Raw genomic sequence first — 13,299 nt, 5'->3', positions numbered from 1 at the left:
CAAACCCACGGCTAGCGCTGCGCAGTCGGCTGTTCCCTGCTGTGCAGCAGCTGCTACGGCGATGCCGGAGGCCAGGACTTTCTGGGGACGGCTGAGCCTCTTCTCCCAGTGCAGCAGGGGTGAGGGCAGCTGGGAGGTGATGGCAGAAGGGTGGTCAGAAAAGTTGGAACCGGGATTTCCCTTTGTTTTCCGTTGACTGTGACACCCCAAGAGCAAAAGGACCCTCGCTGCTCTTTAGTCTGGCCCTTGGACCATCCTGAACTAACAGAGTAAGCCTCTCGGCTGGACACCCAGCCCTTTGCCAGGACCACGGTCCCCTTAGCCGCTGCGTAGGAAAAGGCCGGTGCCCGTGATCTCTCCCTCACGGCATTCCTCGCCTTTCCCCCCAGGAGCACCAGTGGGTGACCCAGTTCCTCTTGTAGCTTTTTAATTGGACTTCGGTTCGCATCTATGCAAGCCGCTGGCTGTCATACGGTGGAAAAGCCCTTTCAATCTCCAGCCAACGCTGCGTTTTGCCCGTGTGCGCCCCGTGGCTCCTGCCCAGCAGTCGGAGCCGGCCGTGGCTGCAGCCCTCTGGGCCAGGGCGGTTTTGGGCAAAGCCAGCGCGGAGAGCTCGGCGCATGGGAGCGTTTCCAGAGAGAAGCCCCATCGCCCTGATCCGACGGCTGCCTAGATCCAGCTTTGGTGTTACACAAGCTGCAAGTAGCAGTCTAAGCTCATTAATTAAAGAGCCTTGTTAATTCTCTTCCTCTGAGCCCCGAGCAGCTGCTTTAGTGACTTTGCAGCTCTGCCACCTGTGCCTCAGCTGGCAGAGCCTACCCCAGTGCCTCCTGCCAGGTCCTGGAGCCCCTGCTCGGCCTCGGCACGCGCGGGGCTGCCCGTGCGGCTGCCCTGGCACGGTGTGGACCCCGACGCGCGCGGCAGGGTTTCGGGCGCTGTGCCTTTCTCCGGTGCCCTGCTCTGGGCTGGAGGGGTGGGTGTAATGCCGGGCGGGAGCAGCGCAGTCCCTGAGCGCGGCTGGACCTCGCAGAGGGGCTGTGGCAGAGCTGCCTGGGGTGGCTCTGACAGGTTCCTGCCGTTCCTCCGGGTGCCGTGCAGGCTCCCCTCACCATCCTGTGCTTCCCCCTAGTTCAAAGCCTGGACTGGGAGACCTTTGAGCAGTACTGCACCTGGCAGCTCTTCCTCGCACACAGCATTCCTCTGGAGACCATCATCCCCATCTTGCAGCATCTCAAATACAAAGGTGAGCTGTCCCCTGCACGGGAGAGGCACGGCGCTGGGCCGCAGCGGCCATGAGCTCCTGTGCTGAGGATGTCCTTTCCTTTGCAGATCACCCTGAAGCGTTATCCTGCCTGCTGCTGCAGCTGAGGCGAGAGAAGTAAGTGCCGCGGGACACAGGGCTGCATGACGCTCTGCGGAGGGTTGCGTGGCCGCAGGCTTGCGGGGCTGCCCCCGGCACGCTGCGGCTGGTGGCTTTCTTGAGCACCGTCGGTGTGGCGGGGAGAAGGAGATGCCACCCGCTTGTGCTGCTTGAGAAGTGGGGCGTGGGGAAAGCCCCTCTTGCTGGCACTCCCCGGCTCGCTCTGGGTGCGAGTCCCTGTCCTGGAGCCCCTGGGGACAGAGTAGGGTGGACACGTGTGACGAGACCCCAGCGGTAGCACCCTTCCCAAAGGCAGCAGCTCCCTGCCGTGCCTCGGCTTCGGGAGCACCGTTTGCCGAGTGCCAGCTCTCTTAGCCCGAGTGCCGATGGGCTGTTTGCCTTTCACCTTGCACATCCTGGAGCCCGTTACTTAATGGAGAGCAGGCTGTCACCCGCCTCCCGCGGGGCGCGGGGTTAGAGCTGCCTTGGCGTTGATCTGCGCTCTCTCTGCCTGCTCCAGTGGATTGGCCACGTCCCGCCACGCCGAGCGAAGAGCGCTTTATTTGTTTTCGTCAATGCAGCGCGTGAGGCTGGCTAATCTAATCCCAGCTCTAAATTGCGTTAGTGAAAAGCCCGCGATGACGGAGAGCGCGGGGGCGGGCTCGGGCCGCGAGCGTGCGGCAGCGCTTTTCCCACGGCAGGGAGGGAGCGGGGCTGGCACGGCCAGGTGATAGGGGCTGGGCAGGGAGCTCGATGGCAGCTGGTCCCCAAGAGGATTGCTTGCCAAAAATCTCGGGGAAGCAGAGGAATCTGAACACTGCCCGTCATCCCCTGAGCCTGGGAGCCAATGTTGCTGAGGAGCGTGCAGGTCCCAGGCGGTGTTTGGGGAAGCTCGGTCCCATCCGAGCTGTGCCCGGGCTCCTGTGCCAGGTCCCTTGCAGCGCGGCAGCTCCACAGACTTGTAATGTCCAGGTCTGCAGCCTCCCGTCAGGCTCAAGTGGGCAGCAGTGGCTGCAGAGGTACAGCTGACCGAGGTACAAGCCGCTCATCCTTCCTCCTCGCGTGCCCTTCCCCGTTTGCCGTAGGCCCAGCGAGGAGATGGTGAAGATGGTGCTGAGCCGGCCCTGCCACCCCGACGACCAGTTCACCACGAGCATCCTGCGCCACTGGTGCATCAAACACGACGACCTCCTGGCCGAGCACATCAAGTCGCTGCTGATCAAGAACAACAGCCTACCACGAAAACGCCAAAGGTGAGGGGCCAGCGCGGGCGCGACGTCTCCCGCTGCTTCCCCTGGGGCCGCCCTGCCACCGGGAACCGAGTGACGGACTCGGTTGTGCCCCGCTCCGTGCGCCGGCCAGGCGGCCGAGACGACGCGTGCCGTCGACGCGGCGCGGCCATGCCGGCCCGTCCTGCCGCTTACGCCATCGTCTCCTCGAGGCCGGGGCGGTGCCGCTGCCCACCCACGTGCTGACACGCAGCCAGAGCCCCGAGCGAGCGTCTCTGCTCCAGAGCCGTGCGGGAGGCTGCTCTTTGATCTCGCCCGTGCTGACATCCAGCCAGCAGGACCCTTTTATGCCGAGCCCATCACCCAAGCCGTGTGGGGAAGCGCTTTCAGCTGCTTGTGTGAGCAGTGCCGAGCCTTGGTGCTCCCCTGCTGCGGCCCTGCTGTGCCTGCCTGGGCACAGTCGGATGTTTCCAGAGCATCTTTTGGTGCAAATAGTCTTCCAGACGTGGTTTGCTTCGTCTCCGCTGGGACGCTGCTGCCTCTGGGGTGGATGGGGTCAGGGTCCCTCAGTGCAGTGGGACTAAAGGACGCAGCTGGGCCGAGCTGTAGCCTGCGGAGGTTAAATCCCAGCTCCCCGGGGCAAGGTTCCTGATCTCCTGCCTTTGGAGGGAAGGGGCAGAGGGCTTGTTCCCAGCCACCCTGCGTGGGCAGAGCGCTGGGTGCTGGAGGAGGCGGCTGGACCTCACCACCGTGGGCTGTGGGAGAGAAAAGGAGAGCAGCACGGGATGCTGCAGCTGGTTCTGCACCGCTGTGCCGGCTGCCGTGCCGGCTCCTGGCCGTGGTGGCACATGGGACACCTCACCCCGGCCCCAAGATGTCCCTCGGCAGGGAGGCAGGAGCTCGCTCTGCTGCACTCGGCTCCCCGGGTGGTTTCCCAGCCTTTTATCCAGCCTCAAAGGCAGCCTCTGCCCTTGGCGCAGCCGTCGCCCGCCGGGACGAGAGACCCCCGGTCCCCCTGCCCGCTCCGTGCCGGGTGACGGCAGCGCGGGTATGACCAGCCCCACCGGCAGCCCCTCGCTGCCGGGGTCTGGGTTAGGGGGAGAGGAGGGTGCTCTGCTCCGGCAGCCCCCGGCCCGCTGCGCTGGGCTGACGGGGTCCTCCGCGGCCCCTTCCCGGCTGGGTGCCTGCAGCCCTTTGCTGGAGTAGGAAGGACATCTAGTGTCCTGGGCAAGCAGAGCAGCACCGCGCTCCCACCGCAGCAGCGAGGGCTGCGTGTCCCCAAGGACCCCCACCCAGCGCCCAGGGAGCCGGCAGCACCACGGCACGGAGCTGGGTCACGGCCAGCGGGTCGGAGACGGAGCCTTGCCCGGGAGGTTTGCCATCGCCGGGATCTCGCTGGCGCTGCCGGAGCCCTGCGTGCAGGTCGCACACCAGCACCGGGAGAGCGGCCAGTCCCGCCGGCATCTCGGCCACCTCGGGGTCCCCCCCGTTCTCCGAAGAGGCTGCCGGGGAAGTCTGTGCCTTCATCTGTTCCTCCGCATTAATTAATGGCCTTTCACCGCTGAACAACGCAGCTATTTTCCCTGTGTCTCTGTTCCGGGATCCGAGCCCTATCCAGGTCTAATCCCCACCTAATTAACGGACGGCCAGCTGAGGCCCCGGCTGTTGGCAGCGTCCCGGGTGCTGGCACCGCGCACCGTCCCGCGGCCGAGGCTCGGCATGGGGTGCTTAGTGCTCCCCAGAGCTGCCGGGGATGGAGGCGGTGAACACCCTGAGCAGGATTTATCCCCTTAATCCCCGGGCTGGAACAGCGCACGCAGACCAGCCCCAGGGGACCCTGCCTGTGCCGGAGACGGAAAATGGATCCTACGCTGCTCCCCATCCCCGGGCCCCCCCCTCCCCGCTCCAGCCTCTGGGTGCTGGGGGCACGCCGGGGCCGCGCGGATGGCAGGGTTATCTGCGCCCCACATCTGCTTGGGGGTTTGGGGGTGCTGCTGCGGGGCCGTGGCACTCGATCCGCCCACAAGCGGGGGCTCCCGCAGCCTGTCCTTGGGGGGACGAGCCCGGGGTGGGCAGGAGGAGCGGGGTGCACGCTAACGGGCGCTGCTCTTCTGCCCGCAGCCTGCGCAGCTCCAGCAGCAAACTGGCCCAGCTCACCCTGGAGCAGATCCTGGAGCACCTGGACAACCTCCGCCTCAACCTGACCAACACCAAACAGAACTGTACGTACTGCCGCGCAACCGGCACAGGCCCCGGGGCCGCAGCCGCCGCCCGTCCCCGTCCTCGTGAGGTGCCCCCGGGGCGCACGGGGCAACTGGGATGTTCTGGGATACTGGGAGCCCCTTGCAAAGCCGCCTGCATCCAAAACCCCGGGTGGGTGGGGGGTTCCCCTGCCTGGGGGGGCCCGCCGTCAGGTCTCTGACTCCTATTTCTGCTGGTTTCTCGACAGTTTTCAGCCAAACCCCCATCCTGCAGGCGCTGCAGCACGTCCAGGCCAGCTGCGACGAAGCCCACAAGATGAAGTGAGTCGGTCCCTCCCTGCCCAGCGCCGGGCGGCCTCGGGACCGCGAGGCGGCTGCCCCAACAGCGCCTGACCCCCGCCACCCCCCGCTTCTTTCCAGGTTCAGCGACCTCTTCTCCCTGGCAGAGGAGTATGAAGACTCCTCCACCAAACCCCCCAAGAGCCGCCGAAAAGCCACCCTCTCCAGCCCCCGCAGCCGCAAGAACGCAGCCCAGCCGGCCAACAACGAGGAGGAGTCAGCTTCCAGCAGCGCCTCGGTAAGCGTCCCCGGTCCCCCCGGCACCCCCGTAGCCCCTCGGCCGCATCCGCGCCTCGAGGAGGCGCAGGGAGGAGCTGGGTCCCCCCCGGCAGCAGTGACCCCGACTTCCCCCTCTCCCGGCACAGGAGGAAGAAGACACCAAGCCCAAACCCGCCAAACGGAAAAGAAAAGGCTCCTCCGCCGTGGGCTCGGACAGTGACTGAGGGCTCTGCCCTCTCCCCCGGCCGCTCTCGGGTCCCCGTGGCGCCCGGCGGCCCTGCCACGCTCGGAGAAAAGCCATTGCCAGGACGGGAAGGAGAGCACGCGTCCCCTCCGGGAGCCCGCGGGGACGGGGCCACCCCGGCTCCCGCTGCGGGCGCTGCGCTTCCACGCCAGCCCCTCCCCACTTGACTTTTTAGCTCCTTTTTACCATCGGCCGGGGAGGGATCGGAGCCTGCGCCCCCCAGGACCTGGCTCCAGCCCCTGCCCGCTTCGAGGGGCGGCGTGGACAGGGGTCCCCGAGAGGGGACGTGGCACCGTGGGGAGGGGAAGGGGGACCCGGGGAGGGGGGGGGGGGTGTCTATCACACGTCCCCTATTTTCATATAAAAAATGTAAATAAACAGTGCGAACTGACTTGCTGCTCCAGGATGCTTTGGGGAGGGGTGAACTCGTGTCCCTGCCCACGGGGACGAGGGGAGGCCGAGCCCCCCGCAGCCTCCGCTCCCCTCCCGGGGCCGCGTCTCCCTGGGGTGCTGCTGCGGGGGGGGTACGCCAGCACCCGCCGGGCAACGGGTTCGGTTCGGCGAACCCTGCCCACGCCGGAGCTCGTCGCCCGCGCGAGAAGGGGACGACCCTCTCCCGTGTCACCCCCAGAGCTATCAGCGTTTTTAAGTGTTTTTAAAAAAAACAAGAACAATAAAAAAACTCTTAAATGTTTTGTACAAAACGCCACCTCTTTGTGCCGCATCTCCCGGAGGGCTCCGGGGCCAGCGTCCCCCCGGTGCGGTGCAGCCAGCGGGCCGTGGCACGTGGCTACCAGGGGACCGGGGCCCTGCCAGCTCCCCCCGAGCCGGGGAGGGGGGGGGGATCTGGGACGAGGCTGGGCCGGGAGCACAACGGGGAGGCCATGGTGATGGGGGGACGGGGACGCGGTGGGGGGACCATGGCGAGGGGGACAGGGCTGGGGATGGGAGAGGGGTCTGGGGGGGTGGGACGGGGACAGGGATGGGGATGAAATGGGGGGGCCGGTGGCGAGGACGATGGAGACATGGAGGGGTTCTGGGGGGGGGACAGACAGGGCTGGGGCTGGAAGAGGGGTCTGGGGGATGGGACGGGGACAGGGACGGGATGGAGGGGACGGGGATGAAATAGGGGGGCTGTGGAGGGGACAATAGGGACAAGATGGGAGGGTCCATGGCCAGGGGGCCGGGGCTGGGGATGGGAGAGGGGGCTGGGGGGTGGGACGGGGCCAGGGACGCGATGGAGGGGACGGGGATGAAACGGGGGGGCCGGTGGCGAGGAGGATGGGCCTGGGGACACGACGGGGGGCCGGTGGCGGGGAGGGTGGGGACAAGGAGGGGTTCTGGGGGGGGACAGACAGGGCTGGGGCTGGAAGCGGGGTCTGGGGGGGTGGGACGGGGCCAGGGACGCGACGGAGGGGACGGGGATGAAACGGGGGGGCCGGTGGCGAGGAGGAGGGGGACACGACGGGGGGCTCCGCGGTGGGGGGCGGACAGGGCTGGGGCGGGGCGAGTGGCGGGGGTGAACCGGGAAGCGGGGCCGGGGGGGGCGGCGAGGGGGGGGCGCGGGGCGGGGGAGGCCGGGGAGGGGGGCGGGAGGGGGGGGGCGCGGCTCCCGCCGTGGGCGCGGCACCGGGCGTGCCCGCCCCGCCCCGCCCCGCCCCGCGCCGCGCGGGGCCATGGCGCTGGCGGCGGCGCTGGCGGCGGTGGCGGCGCTGGCGCTGCTGCAGCGGCTGCTGCGGCCGCACCTCTGGGCCGACCTGGCCTTCGCGGCGCGGGCGGCGCGGTGCCGGCGGCGGGCGGCGGCGGGCGGGGGCGGCAGCTTGGCCGCCCGGTTCCTGCGGGCGGCGCGGGAGGCGCCGGCCCGGCCCTTCCTGCGGGCGGCGGGGGGCGCGGAGCCCTACGGGCGGGCGGCGCGGCGGGTGGCGCGGGTGGCCAACGCGCTGCGGCGGCGGCCCCTGGGCGGCGGGGACGGGGGGGAGCTGGGTCCCGGCGTGACCGTGGGGCTGCTGGTGGGCAACGAGCCGCGCTTCGTGTGGGGCTGGCTGGGGCTGGCGGCGCTGGGGGCCCGGCCCGCCTTCCTGGGCACGGCGCTGCGCCCCGCCGCCCTCCGGCACTGCCTGCGCGCCTGCGGGGCGCGGGCGCTGCTGGTGGCGGACGGTGAGGACCGGGGGGCCGGGACCGAGGGGGGCCGGGATCCGGGGGAGGGGGGGGGGGGGCCGGGACCGAGGGGGGCCGGGACGGGGGGGGGGGAAGGGACCGGAGGGGGCCGGGACCGGGGGGAGGCCGGGATCCGGGGGGGGGGGGGGGGGGGGGGGACAGCGGGGAATGGGGGGAAACAACGGCGGCAGGGGATGGGGTGCGACCGGGGAAGGAGGGAGGGAGCGGGGAGCGGGGATGGGGCGGGACCCGGGGCACCGGGGCTGGCAAAGGCTCCGGGAGCTGGGGGGGGACCGGGGACACCAGGCCCGTGGGGACCGGGGCTGGCAAAGGCTCCAGGGATGGGCTGGTACCGGGGGCAGCAGGGAAGTACCGGGGGACGGGGGACGGGGTGGGACCGGGGCCGCTGCGGGTGACGGGCTCTGGGGCACAGGGGTGGCACCAGGGGTGCGGGGGCCTCCGGCCGCGCCAGGCAGGGATCCGGGCAGCTCGGGGGGCCAGGGTGGCTCAGCACGGGGGTGGGTGATGGGGAGCATGTGGGTGCCCCCCGTGGGTCCCTCCAGCTGTGCCCCATGTTTTGGTCCCCCCAGAGTGGCCCCATCCATCTGCCCCGCACGGATCCCGCCGGGTCACCCCGGGCAGGGCCCAGCCGCTTGCCCCCCACGCTCGCCGGGGCCAGGGCTCGGGGCGGGAATGGGGCAGCCCTGGTCCCCATCCTCTCCCCACCCTGGGCCGGGCTGGGGGGGGGGGGACGACGACCACAGGCCGTGCCCTGTGCCTGCCCCCACGCCAGCCTGCCCCGTTCCCCCCCCCCAGACCTGTTTGCGGCGGTGGAGCCCATCCTGCCCAGCCTGCGGGAGGATGGCATCGTGGTGTGGGTGCTGGGCTCGGGGCCGTACCCCCCCGGCGTCGTGGCCCTGCAGGAGCTGCTGGATGCGGCCTCCGAGGAGCTGGAGCCCGAGGACGTCTGGCAGCCCGAGGACATGAACGACACCTGCCTCTACATCTTCACCTCCGGCACCACCGGTGGGTGCCTGGGGCTGGCGGGACGGGGTGCCCTGGGTGAGCGGGGGGGCTCGACGCCGTCTCCCCCTTCCAGGTCTCCCTAAAGCCGCCCGCGTCTCCCACCTCAAGTCCATCATGTGCCTGAGCTTCTACGAGCTGGTGGGAGCCTCCAGCCGGGACGTGGTGTACCTGGCGCTGCCCCTCTACCACATGGCCGGGTCCCTCCTGGGCATCGTCGGCTGCATCGGCATCGGTGAGCAGGGCTGGGGACCCCGCGGCGAGCCCGGCGACGTTTCGGGGGGCTGATCCCCCGCCCCGTCCCGGCTTTCCGCAGGGGCCACTTGTGTGCTGAAGGAGAAGTTCTCAGCCAGCCAGTTTTGGGACGACTGTCGCGCCGAGGGCGTCACCGTCTTCCAGTACATCGGGGAGCTCTGCCGCTACCTCGTCAACCAGCCCCAGGTCGAGGAGGGGGCCGGGGTGGGTGGGGGGGGTCCGGGGAGCACCCCCAAATCTGACCCTGCGGCCCCGCAGCGCCCCGGGGAGCGGGAGCACGGGCTGCGGCTGGCAGTGGGCAGCGGGCTGCGCCCCGACGTCTGGCGGAGCTTCCTGCAGCGCTTTGGGGCCATCCGCATCGTGGAGACCTACGGGATGACCGAGGGCAACGTCACCCTCTTCAACTACACGGGGACGCCGGGGGCCGTGGGGCGCAGCAGCTTCATCTACAAGGTGCGAGGGGCTGGGGGGGGGGGGGGGTGCTGTGCCCCCTACCCCATGCCCGTCCCCCACGGGGACGCTGACGCCCACCCGGCCCCTCTCCCCAGCTCTTCTCGCCCTTTGAGATTGTGCGCTACGACGTGACGGAGGGAGCCCCAGTGCGGGACGCGGCCGGGCGCTGCATCCGCGTGGGGACGGGTGAGTAGCGGGGCTTGGGGGGGGCGTGGGGGGGGCTTGGGGTCCCCGTGGGTGCCCCCTGTCACACGTCCCCATCCCCGCAGGTGAGACGGGGCTGCTGATCGCCCCAGTGACCCCCCGGACCCCCTTCCTGGGCTACGCCGGCAGCCGGGAGCTGTCGGAGCAGAAGCTGCTGCGGGGGGTCTTCGCTGAGGGTGACACCTACTTCAGCACCGGTGACCTGATGGAGCAGGATGCGGCCCAGTTCGTCCGCTTCCGCGACCGCACCGGGGACACCTACAGGTGCCGGAGGCCCCCACCCATGGGGGACACCCCCCACCCCTGCCCTGCCCCACGGGGACAGCGCAGCAGCCCCACACACCCCTTCCATTGCATGGCCGGGGGGGGGGTGGGGGGTTGCTCAGCCCCATCCTGCTCATCCCTGTGGTCCCCTTCCCAGGTGGAAAGGCGAGAACGTGGCCACCACAGAGGTGGCCGAAGCCTTGGTGGCCCACGAGTCCCTGCAAGAAGCCACGGTCTACGGCGTCACCGTGCCAGGTACAGATGCCCCCACCCCGTCCCGTCACAGTGTCATTGTCCCGTCCCCGTCCCCCCCCCCCCCCCCCCAGCCCGGTGGTGGCCCCCTCAAGCTCTGCCCTCGCCCGCAGGCCACGAGGGTCGTGCTGGGATGGCAGCGCTGGTGCTGCGTCCCGGCTGCCGGCTGGACGGTCCCGCTCTCTACCGGCACGTGGAGCAGCTCCTGCCGCCCTACGCCCGGCCCCGCTTCCTCCGGCTGCAGGTAACGGGAGGGCCTGGGGGGTACCCGGGGGGGGTGGGTGACCGGGGAGGGGGGGGGGGGTCTCCCCAACCCGCCCCTGCCGCCCTCCCAGGAGCGCCTGGCGATGACGGAGACCTTCAAGCAGCAGAAGGTGCGGCTGGCGCAGGAGGGCTTCGATCCGGCTCACGTCCCCGACCCCCTCTTCCTGCTGGATGAGACCACCAAAGCCTACGTCCCCCTCAGCCCTGCGCTCTGCGAGGGCGTCCTGGACGGGCGCCTCCGCATTTAGACCTCGCCCGGGCGCCCCGAGCCCGTGGGTGTCCTGGCAGCGGGTGCCCCAAAGCGCCCGTGCCCGTCCCACCAGCGCCGGGTGCCCCCACGGGTCCTCCACATCCGTCCTGCCAGCCCTGGGTACCCGCGTCCGTCCTGTGGGTCCCCACGTCTCCCCTGCCGTCCCCGGGTACCCCACATCTGTCCTGTGCGTCCCCACATCCGTCCGTCCTGCCGGTCCCCATGTCCATCCTGCCATCCCGGCACGCTCCGCAACTGTCGTGCGGGTCCCCACATCCGTCCTGCCGTCCCCGGGTCCCCATGTCCATCCTGCCGTCCCCGGGTACCCCCCACCCGTCCTGTGGGTCCCCCACGTCCATCCTGCCGGTCCCCGCGTCCGTCCCACTGTCCCCAAGTGCCGCCTGGTTCCCCATGGCCATCCGCGTCCCCTCCGCCGCCCGCACTGGGGGCCATGCCACTGGCCCCGGCCCCGTCCCCACCCGTGGGGCGCCTGGCCCCGGCCGCCCGTGCCTTCCCCCCTCCCTGGGGTCCTGCTCTTTATACGTACAAATGTACTTTTTTTTGGGGGGGGAGCGGGTTTTTTTTGGCAAATAAACTCTTTTGTAGCAAGTCTCATGGCTGTCACCCCCGTCTCACTGCACGATGGGGGGGGGGGGGGGGGGGGTCACCCCTGGGGGGGGGAGGAGGAGGATGCGTCACCCAAGCGCTAAGGCTCGGGGAGGGGGACACCGACGCCACCGTCCCCGCGTCCCCTGGGCCTCTGCAGCCATGGGGCGGGGGACGCGGGAGGTCCCGCTTTGGGGGGGTGGCCCCCAAACCATCGCCGGGGGCGACCCCCCCCCCCCACCCCTCTCGCAGCCCCAACGCAACACACCAGCCACATGGAAAGTTATAAACCATTCCTTTCTTTATTAAACATAGCTTGCAAGTGATAAATATTACAAAGGGTTTGGTTTTTTTTATTTTAATTTTATTTTATTTTAAGCCTTTCTCCAAAAATTAGGTTATTATTTGTCCTCGGTCGCCGCGTCCCCGGCTGCCAGCATTGACCCGGCTCTGCTTTGTCATTAAACCAGATTTCAAACACAACGCATGGGGGGGGGGGGGCAGGGGAGGGAAAAAAAAATCAACTTAAATTTGTGCAAAAGGCCTGGTACCCCGGCCCCCCACCCCCGGTCAGCTCGGCTGTGCCCCCCCCACCCCTGCACCCCGCTTCTTGCGGGAGGCTCGAGTTTGGGGGGGGTCACTTGTGGCTGCCCCCCCCCAATTCCCAGGCTTGTTGGGGTGATGCTTGTCCCCCTTCCCCAAAAAGCCACAGTGGGGGGGGGGGACGGGACAGGTTTGGGGGTGCAGGAGACAGCAGTGGGGTCAAGCTGGGGGGGGGGGGGGCTGGAAGCGCAGGGGGCCAAGGCACCGTGCACCCCAAAGGACAGGGAGGGGGGGGGAGTTGGGGCTGGGGGGGGGCAGCTCTGCACCCAAAGCTCTGCGGGGGGGGGACGGACGGATGGACGGACAGTGGGTCACAGTGGGGATGGTGGGGTGCAACCCCGGGCACGGGGCTGGGGGGGGTCCCCAGGTGCCCTCCCGCCCCGGAGCCCCTGCCCAGGCTGGGGGGGGGGGGGGGGCGGCTGCCCAAGCTCGGCTGGGCCCGATCCTGGCACCGAGCACCTGGGAAGGGGGGGGGGGGGGGGGATTCCAAAGCTGATGGCATCCAGGAATGGGGGGACCCCCCCTCAATGCTCCCCCAACCCTAATCCTCCCCTAAAGCTGCTTTTTTGTGCCTGAAAACTGGGGCTGAAATCCTGCAAATGGGGACTGAAATGCCACAACTCGGGACCAAAATCCTGCAAATCTGGGCCGAAATCCCAGAAACTGGGCCTAAACTCCCCCACGTTGAGCCAAAATCCTGCAAATTCAGACCCCAAATCCCACAAATTAGACCTAAAATCCTGCAAATTGGGGCCAAAATCCCCCAGATTTGGCCTGAAATCCCAGAAACTGGGCCTAAAATCCTCCAAATTGGGCAAAAGTCCTGCAAACTCAGACCAAAATCCTGCAAATTGGGGCCAAAATCCTGCAAACTGGAGCCAAGATCCCACAAATTGGGCCTGAAAGCCTGCAAATTGGTACCAAAATCCTACAAGTTTGGCCTGAAATCCCAGAAACTGGGCCTAAAATCCCCCAAATTGAGCCAAAATCCTGCAAATTTGGACGGAAATCCCCCAAATCGGGCCTAAAATCCCGCGAATCAGAGCCGAAATCCTGCAAATTTGGCCTGAAACCCTGCAAATCGGGGCCAAAATCCTGCAAATTCAGACCGAAATCTGACAAATTGGACCTAAAATCCTGCAAACTGGGACTGAAATCCTACAAACTGGATCCAAGACCCCATTAATTTGGCCTGAAATCCCAGAAACTGGGCCTAAAATCCCCCAAATCGAGCAAAATTCTGGCAAATTCAGACCGAAATCCCCCAAATCGGGTAAAATTCCGGCAAATTCAGACCAAAATCCCCCAAATCGGGCAAAATTCCGGCAAATTCAGACCGAAATCCCCCAAGTCGGGCCTAAAATCCTGCGAATCAG

General features: G+C 68.2%; 2 protein-coding genes across 2 annotated transcripts in view; both read left to right on the top strand.

Moving 5' to 3' along the window:
• Positions 1–6,296, top strand: part of INTS3 (integrator complex subunit 3) — a 43,446-nt gene extending 37,150 nt beyond the window's left edge. Inside the window, exons 24-30 of the mRNA XM_075524864.1 lie at positions 1,130–1,243; positions 1,330–1,378; positions 2,446–2,613; positions 4,711–4,811; positions 5,039–5,111; positions 5,211–5,367; positions 5,495–6,296. Coding sequence (XP_075380979.1) covers positions 1,130–1,243; positions 1,330–1,378; positions 2,446–2,613; positions 4,711–4,811; positions 5,039–5,111; positions 5,211–5,367; positions 5,495–5,572 — 740 coding nt within the window. The 3' untranslated portion in view covers positions 5,573–6,296. The remainder of the gene's footprint in view (positions 1–1,129; positions 1,244–1,329; positions 1,379–2,445; positions 2,614–4,710; positions 4,812–5,038; positions 5,112–5,210; positions 5,368–5,494) is intronic.
• A 951-nt stretch (positions 6,297–7,247) lies between these two features.
• On the top strand, positions 7,248–10,947 carry SLC27A3 (solute carrier family 27 member 3). The gene is made up of 10 exons (XM_075525040.1): positions 7,248–7,749; positions 8,566–8,775; positions 8,849–9,007; positions 9,089–9,213; positions 9,286–9,480; positions 9,576–9,666; positions 9,750–9,948; positions 10,106–10,203; positions 10,314–10,444; positions 10,536–10,947. Exons 1-10 carry the CDS (start codon positions 7,269–7,271, stop codon positions 10,710–10,712), a joined length of 1,866 nt encoding a protein of 621 aa, XP_075381155.1. The 5' UTR covers positions 7,248–7,268; the 3' UTR covers positions 10,713–10,947.
• Positions 10,948–13,299: the final 2,352 nt, after the last annotated feature.

The sequence above is a fragment of the Mycteria americana genome, chromosome 25 (genome assembly GCF_035582795.1).
Source record: "Mycteria americana isolate JAX WOST 10 ecotype Jacksonville Zoo and Gardens chromosome 25, USCA_MyAme_1.0, whole genome shotgun sequence".
NCBI lineage: Eukaryota > Metazoa > Chordata > Aves > Ciconiiformes > Ciconiidae > Mycteria > Mycteria americana.
This window is presented reverse-complemented; position numbering and strand designations above follow the sequence as displayed.

Coding starts and splice junctions, on each gene's coding strand:
- SLC27A3 (XM_075525040.1), top strand. CDS start 7,269: ATGGCGCTGGCGGCGGCGCTGGCGGCGGTGGCGGCGCTGGCGCTGCTG. Junction 9,214..9,285: donor ACCTCGTCAACCAGCCCCAG/GTCGAGGAGGGG, acceptor GCGGCCCCGCAG/CGCCCCGGGGAGCGGGAGCA. Junction 9,481..9,575: donor GCAGCAGCTTCATCTACAAG/GTGCGAGGGGCT, acceptor CCCTCTCCCCAG/CTCTTCTCGCCCTTTGAGAT.